The sequence below is a fragment of the Amblyomma mixtum genome, chromosome 3 (genome assembly GCF_055824585.1).
Source record: "Amblyomma mixtum isolate Tamu chromosome 3, ASM5582458v1, whole genome shotgun sequence".
Lineage (NCBI taxonomy): Eukaryota > Metazoa > Arthropoda > Arachnida > Ixodida > Ixodidae > Amblyomma > Amblyomma mixtum.
This window is the reverse complement of record NC_143014.1, coordinates 293464343-293472624: the sequence shown is the minus strand read 5'-3', so window position 1 is coordinate 293472624 and position 8282 is coordinate 293464343. Positions and strand designations below refer to the sequence as shown.

Genomic DNA, 8282 nt, shown 5'->3' with positions numbered 1-8282 from the left:
AAAAATGACCACGCTTAATGCTACGCTGCATAAGTCGCGACAACGAAAGTTCAAGAAGGCGCGCAAAAACGCATTTGCATGTGCTGTCGCTAAATTGAAGTTCTTCCTCTGAACTGGAAATTTCTGCTGCTCAATTTGGTATTTGTAGCTACCTGTTCGGCCTCAGCACGAAAGCCCTCCAGCGAGAAAGTGCCTGATCGAGGAATGACGCCTTCAGATTGTGAAGAGCAGATGACGCAGGGAAGGCTGCCGATTTTTCGAATGGCGGAATCCTTTCTCCTTCACATTCAAGAGCGCCGCTTGTAGGCGCCATCGTGCGACCAGGAAGTGCTGCGGACACCCCCTCAAGCAGTAAATGGCCAAACAAAGTAGTCTTTGTCAAAAGTAACCAGGCTGCATGGTTTGCTTCTAGCTTGCACAGTGGAGCCCTTGCAGCTTTCCTGAAGTTGAAATGGTCGTTAAAGGTAAGGACTGGGGACCTTCTTACCTTCCAATAACTTTTGATCTTTAGGAAAGTCACAAGGGCTCCACTATACAAGCTTGAAGCAAACCATGCAGCCTGGTTACTTTTGACAAAGACTGTACCAGCATGGCCGCTCAATGGCGATGCACTGACCTAGTGCGTTTTTACTGAGCAGCTGCAGTACCAGTTTACGAAGCCGCAAGAGCCCAAGTCGGACAAGCCATGAAGATACATCTTCGAGGAGGATCGCTTTGAAGTGTGAAGCAGAAAGCGACTATTCGAAATTTCTAATATGCATAAGTATGCTATTTGATTCAAGAATTTGCCAGCATTCACCAGCGATTGAATCCCTTTATGAATGCTTTTCATGAATTCGACCATGGCAAAACCACAACACCTAGGAAAATTATCCTAAGATTGAGTTTAAAGAACCTCGAAAACAATACACAGGCATCTTGTTCGCTTTCTTCGTCGTTTATCAAGTGGACCGGTCACATTTGGGTGCTTATAAGCTTGCACCTCACGCGAAATTCGTACGTGGGCTGTCCCACAAGACATATCGTAAGAACAAGATGGCGACCACCCACTGCGAACAATCACAAAGAGAAAGCGCTTTTTTGTTTGTTTCTTTGATCCTTCCCCAAAGTGTTACATACCTAAAGCAGATGCACATGGCATTAGTCCTGTCGCCTTAACAACTCTTCTCTAGCGTGAGCTCCGCCACCTTGTTTCGGTCAACTAAAATATGCGGGAAAGCCCCCTTGCAAAATTTCGCAAGAGGCTCCCAAAGGGGCTAGAAGAGATGTCACAGCTAGGCAAGCAATCCTATAAAAATCTCGTCAACTGCATGGCGCGTAGTAAACTGCGCACACCTTCACTGCGCATAACAGCAGGAGTGACAACGGTCGGAGGGCACCTGTCGCCAGAAAATAGTGACCGTGTAGTTTCGGTTTCAGAGTTTCGCCATTAGCCAGCGGCGACAGCAGCTGTCGGCCCGTCACCGGTCGTGCGAACCATGCTGCGGGCCACTTTCGAATGCTGACTGGCACGTCGCTGTGCATTTGTTTTCCCTGTTTAAAAGCTGCCTTGTGGTTCTGCTAACCAAATGTGTGTTCCCCACGTCCGCATTGCTCCAGCGCACAGACACTGCGCGCTCATCACAGGCATGAAGGAAAACTAATTCAGGAGGGAGTGTCTGGCAATAACCTTGAAACCCAGTCATAAAAAGTAAAAAAAAAAGTGTGTGTACAGTTAATAGCCCAAGGTGGCAATGCAAAATCGCGGTGGGTACGGTGCTTCACATAACACTTGCAGCTCGTTGGTGCTTTACTCTGTCCTGTGTGTCCCTCTTGAACAGTTCTGTTGCATTAACTTCTTTCTCAAGAAAAGGTAGGCTGCCTAATGCCACTACTTCCATTTTGTGGTGGTGTCAATCACTGTTCGGTCAGGAAACAGTTTCACACCAATCGTGCATATCTCTGGTTGGACATGAAGCTTCCAAATTTCTTCCTGAAATAAGACTTCTATGCCTGGCACAAGAAGACTTCCGCACCCTGTGCATATGATATTCAGCCGCCGCGGTGGCTCAGTGGTTATGGTGCTCGGCTGCTGACCCGAAAGACGCGGGTTCGATCCCGGCCGCAGCCGTTGAATTTCTTTGGAGGAGAAATTCTAGAGGCCCGTGTACTGCGCGATGTCAGTGCACGTTAAAGAACCCCAGGTGGTCGAAATTTCCGGAGCCCTCCACTACGGCGTCTCTCATAGCCTCAGTCGCTTCGGGACGTTAAACCCCATACAACCAAAAAAAAATCATTACAGTCATTACATTCATTCCATTGGAAAAAGTGGCCCAATCACAGTTAATGTAGCAAACCTTAGTAACCTCTCATTATCTAATCACATTTCCCTACTAACTCTGGAGGAATTGCAGCCCATGGCTGAGGCACAGAACACGCAAAGTACAACAGTAGGCTTAAAAATTAGTACCAAGGAAAAAGAGTGATGTCTTAAGTCTTGGGAGGGAACAACAGCTTAAAGTATGTAATGAAGAGGCACTCAAGTCATAAGGAGGTACATCTACTTAGGATAAGCAGTGATGGCAGACCAGAGTGAGAAGAAAATAGGGTAAAGTTACAGGTTGTAGTGCATTTGGCTGGCACACACAGGTTATGAACAATATCTTACTGATGCTCCTAAAAAGTACATATAGTAGTTGTATCTGGGTGGTCTATGCAGCCTCATCTAGCTTCATATCCAGCAATGTGCAAGAATATCACCTTTATTCTTGTAGAACGAGAAAAAAAAAACATGAGGAAAACACAAACATGCAAAAATATGTCTTTGAGCATTGTTCCGAACTTCATGACACATTCACGCTCCTCCACAGGAATGGCAGTCTGATGCTGACTCAGACCTGAAAAATCAAGAAACCAATAAACAGTAAGCGAATGGCAAACATGGAGTACTGAAGGCCAAAAGCATATCACTGAATACCACTTCTAACCAGGCTGCGGCATATATAATGAAAGGAAATGCGAAAGCCATATGACCATGAAAGTGCTTCTAAATTATGTTGTCCACATGTTCAATACAGAAGCTAATTTTTATGCGGTCTCTTCCGCACTAAAAACTAAAAACTGATATGGCTATTAGTAACGGCCAGCCTGTCGGTAATAATAGCCATATCAGTTTCTAGAATTGAAACACAACTGCCCTCAGCACTATGGCTTGATGAAATTTGGTTATTTTAACTAGTTACATGCACTGAAGGGATTGCTTTGCCTGTATGCTTTTCAAAAGCGCATGCATTTTGGCATGGTGTAGCCCAAATGAAGAAGGCGCCTTCTTCGCCCGCCGACAACTCGAGCACAAGATGCCCAAGCTAGTAAGGTCAATAGAGGCTTTTGCCAAAGAAACCGCATCCCCAGAAGCCGACAAACACCACACCAAGAAGTTGTTGGGACTACAATAAGCATCACTGGACCATTACGACCTGGTTGGCAACTTCTGCTACAGAAAGCTCACAACCACTGAAACTTCAAGCCGAGGGATAAGAATTCAACCTGCAGGTGAATAGACCCCCCCCCCCTCCAGTAATCGTATCTGCGCTTGAAGCCGGCATCCGGCAAATAGAACCTGGTGTGCGAAAAGAGGTCAGGCTCGAAACAATAGGTGTACTTAACTCAATTAAGAGAACCTACCACCGGAAGAAAGGCAAACACTTGAAGACCTCAAGAGAAATACCAACATTGTGATCCTCCCAGCGGACAAAGGCAAAACGTCGTTATGAACAGACGGGACTACGAAGAGAAAATATCCACTTTAATCGGCACTCAAGAAAAACCCCACAGCAACTAGCCAATTAAGGCTAAACAAAATATTAAAAGAAGTCTTCCAAAAGCAGCCCCAACTTAAGCCACTACCTCCAGTTATTACGCACCAACAGATCAGCTCCACCATTCTACGGCCTGCTCAAAGTCTACAAACCTGGATCCCTCTGCGCCTGATTGTGGACTACCGGCGTTCCCCTTCGTCCTTTGTCGAAATACCTCCACAAGCTCATATCTCCAATCACAGGAAAAACAGCAACCCATATCCGTCATTCCAGGCACTTCATCGAACTGGTATCCCAAGCCACCCTTGAAGCCGACAAATGCCTTGCCTCCTTTGATGTGGTGTCCCTCTTCATAAAAATCCCCATAAAGCTTGCTGTGACCACTACCCGAGACAAGACACCCAACAACATGGCACACAAACCCCGCTGAGTGTAGATGATATGTGCCGCTTCCAAGAACTGTGCCTATCAAACACATATTTAGGAGAATTCTACAGACAAGTGAAAAGAACGCCAATGGGAGCCTCCGTCTCTGACGTCACGGTCAATCTAACCATAGAACACATCGAAGAACGAGCCCTCAACTCATTCCACCCGCAACCAAAGATTTTCCTCCAGTATGTTGACAACTGCTTCGCAATCATCAAGAGATCTGAAATCAAAAATTTCTTATCTCGTTTAAACTGTACAGAACCAGGTATTCAACTCACGCTAGAGATAGAAAAAGAAAACTCCCTCCCGTTTTTGAACATCCTCGTATCCCGAAAACACGGCTGCTTTCAATTCTCCGTATACCACAAACCAACTCACTGCGACCAATATCTCCACTTCGCTTCGAACCACCCGACAGTCCATAAGGTATCAGTGGTGAAGACATGTTCTGAAGAGCTGAGACGCACTGCAGCACAAAACTCGACAGAAGAAAAAAACAACGTACAATATTCAAAGAACTCACCATGAACGGCTACTACTAAAAAATTTAATTTGAAAAACCATTCACCTCCAAAAACACAACCTGTGCTGAGAATTCAACGCACAACAATCAATGCCACCACCAAAATACGTCACTCTGCCTTACGTCTCAAGTGCCACCGAAAGCATCACCCAAATCCTGAAAAGAGGGGGTCGCGAGGTTGTGCACATGCCTACAAACACTGTTGCATTTTGCTTATCTGTTCCCAAAGATCGGCCATGGAGAGAAAGAGCCCAAGGCATTATATACAAAATTCCTTGCGTTGACTGCGACGCAAGCTACATCGGAGAAACCAAAAATCTAAAAAATAATTCGGCAACATAAAAACGACATCCACAGCTTTGCAAGAGAGCGCAATTCTGTAGCTGAACATTCCAAAGACTCAACTTTGATGAAACTAGCATCCTCGGTTTCCTGGCACATTCAAACGACCCCGAACAACATCAACTACACAAAGGGAAACCTGCCAGTATATGCACAGGGACTTCGCTATGCACCTCAAAGAAAATTTGCCATTGACCATCTCCACGTAGTCCAACAATGTGACTCACAGCCTTAACCCCTCCACTCCCTACCCCCCCTCCCTGGCACTTTTCGCAAAGAGCTCTAGCTACTGCCCACAGTCCCCCCTGAAGGAGCAGAGACGGCTAATTAAAGTTATAACAGCCTCCATGTCGCAAGGTTCAAGCGCAAACATACACGAAACAAGGAAACCTCAGGCAGTCAAAATAAATATAGAGTAACCTTCTACCACTGCACATATCTGTGAAACAGTCAGTACTTCAGACTTACTCAGGTCCCTAGTCTGCTTCAAGGGTCGCTGGCATCCATGGCACTGGTACTGGCACTAGAGGAACACAGGTCCATAGCGCTGGCAGAGCGCAGCTCCGCACCTCTCTCCTCTGCAGGTATACAGAAGAACCACTCAGCCAAAAATTAGATTTCTGTGACTTTAGCATGCACACCGTAAAGTTCCTAATTAACACTTGGGGATATAAAGTAAAAAAATAGAGTGGGTGATCACGATTTTGGTGCTAACAAGTCAGAGGTATAGCTGCACTTGAAACGTCTGTTCAATGCCTGCGCTTATTATGTCGAGCTTGTTCACTGTCATTGCTAAAGCCTTCAAGCACTACTGCCAAAACACTGCAGCTATTCTGCGTGGCAAAATGAGCACTCGGCTCATGTGCACATGCACTCGGGCATAGGAAGAAAGAATGAAATGCTGGAATCAGTGGGTGTTTCCTTATTTTCACCCAGGGGTTAGCTATAGACAGCAGTGAGAGAATCCTGGGCATTTCAGTCTCAGACCTGATGCATATTTTAAAGTGAAGGAAGAAAGGACGCATGATGTTTTGGGTTTTCATCATAAAGTGCAAGAATGCAGGGCCACGCAACCTTCTGGAGGTTGGTATGGTTCGGAACTATACGGTAGACTGGCGCCTCTTACTGTGAATAACTTAAACTCTCTTCTAGGCAGAAAACAGCAGCAGGGATTTGTTCAGATCTACCCTACATGTTTGGCACTTATACCAATCAAACCAGCCCTTTAGAACCCTCGCAGTCTGGTTGCCTTACGCTGCGTAGGTCTGGGTGGACCTCATTAATGAATCACATACTGATCTCAACCCAGTAGTGGGAATGACCACAAGAGTGCTTTGGAGCAGCTTATGCTTTGCAGCCAGAGTTCGACAGTAAAAAGGCAAAAATAACCTAAATAACTGATATTTAATGCTGCTTACTACAAGGCAGACACAACATACTCATTCACTTCCTTTAATGCCCTACTTCGCAAGGACAAACGCATTCAAATATTCCCTTTTTCCTTGAACTGTAACTAATTTCAACAACTTACCCGATAACTCTTCTATTTTTTAGTATGATTGAGACACATATATTAAACTCCAAGGATTAACGGCCAAAACATATTTGCCTTATTTGTGCATTTTACGCCTGTATGTTATACTCTGTGCTTATTTCGTAAACTTTTTTTTTGCTGTTTTGCAGAATTTCATGCCTGTACTTCTGTACTTTGTGCTTTTTCTTCAATGTTACATAGGGCCCCAGTATCTTTTCTACTCCATAAATTCTACCACAGCATTCCACTTCCCGTGCAACAATGACTCTCCTGCTTGGGCTTCAGCCTGCAGTATTTTGTAAATCAATAAAGCATGAATGTTTATTTTTCAATATGAAGACATACCCTGTGAGAGGAATTTAAACTGCACACATAAGTAGTATTACATCCATCCATCCCTCTCTCCCAACGCCCCCATGTCCTAGTGAATCAGTTACTGCATAATCCTGGACATATTCTGCCTTGCCCCATGTCTGTTTTACAGGCGGCAATGTTCACTCATGAAGCTTAGCGACTCCACATGCACTGTTTCCCATGCATGAATATTAAAAAATCCCACTGTGAGCTACCAATGGAAGAAAATGGACAGTAGATAAGAGAAATGGCCAGAACATGGTGAGGCCTGAGCCTGGCCACAGTGAGCTACATGGGAGAGAGACATGGTCCTCGATCAATGTGCTAAGTGTTGTCTGCAGAAAATGGCATTAGTTTCATGCTCTGCACAAAGATCAGGAAAAGATGCGCGTGAAAACCTCAAGAAGGCAGCCAAGATGCAGCGGCATGAGTGTGAGGCTCAGCAAGAACAGAACACGTGGGAGTGAGAATGGAGCACATTGTGACATTTGCTTATACGTGTGGCTGTGTGTGCTCTGGGGCTGCCCAGTTCGTTTGCTACAACCATGGGGGCAGGATTCCTTGCAGGAATAATTGCCTCTTAAACGAGAAACTGATATGGCTGCTATTAAACTCGAACTACAAATATTCAATATTAATGTGGTACCTAAATGTAATATAGTTGCAGAATCAGCTATAAGGCTTTAGTTGCCCAGCTAATTGATAGTAATATGCTGAAGAAATTGCCCTTTTTGATCACAAAAAGCTTATTTTTAATACTACTTAAAATATTCAATGGAGAGCAATAGGGCAGGGGTTTCCAATGTAGGTCTCTAGAACAGATGGGTTTCTTAGAATGATTCTTGGATTCGCTGAGCATCTGCCGTAACTACCAGATTCTAATGCGTAATCAATTTTCAGTAACTTTCATATTTGAGTCATTCCACGCCAGACAGAGTCGAGATGTTGCGCTCTACCATCACTGATTTGTTCAAAAAAAATTCATGGAAACTTATCGCAACGTGCATAATCTAAACCTAAAATATTTTTGCTGAAAAATATTTATTCGTGAGGTGAGCTCAGTTTGAACACTTTGAAAGGGTGTGAAACCAGACACCGACTAGTAAATGATAAAAATTCAAAATTTCTAGAAAGCACTCCATAATTTTTTTAATTACTTTTGCACAGATTCTGGCTTTCGATATAATTCAGATCATGTACTCTTGTACGGCGTAAATATTCTTCCGGAATTTGAATAAAATGTGCTCTTCACCATGCTCTGTGGTGAAGAGGCATTAAGAGACTATGCTATATGCGGCGT

The 8282-nt window shown here is 44.4% G+C and overlaps 1 protein-coding gene across 10 annotated transcripts in view; it reads right to left on the bottom strand.

The window, feature by feature from the left end:
• Positions 1-2725: 2725 nt before the first annotated feature.
• LOC149355191 (uncharacterized) overlaps positions 2726-8282 on the bottom strand; it is a 149432-nt gene continuing 143875 nt past the window's right edge. For 7 of the 10 annotated variants that reach the window (XM_089583688.1, XM_089583693.1, XM_089583689.1 and 4 more), the window contains 2 exons: positions 5563-5672; positions 2726-2876 (listed from right to left, as the gene is read on the bottom strand). In XM_089583688.1, coding sequence (XP_089439814.1) covers positions 5581-5672 — 92 coding nt within the window. In that variant the 3' untranslated portion in view covers positions 2726-2876; positions 5563-5580. Of the gene's footprint in view, positions 2877-4607; positions 4709-5562; positions 5673-8282 lie in introns of all 10 variants that reach the window. The other 3 variants (XR_016291478.1, XR_016291479.1, XR_016291480.1) reach the window with 1 other exon arrangement.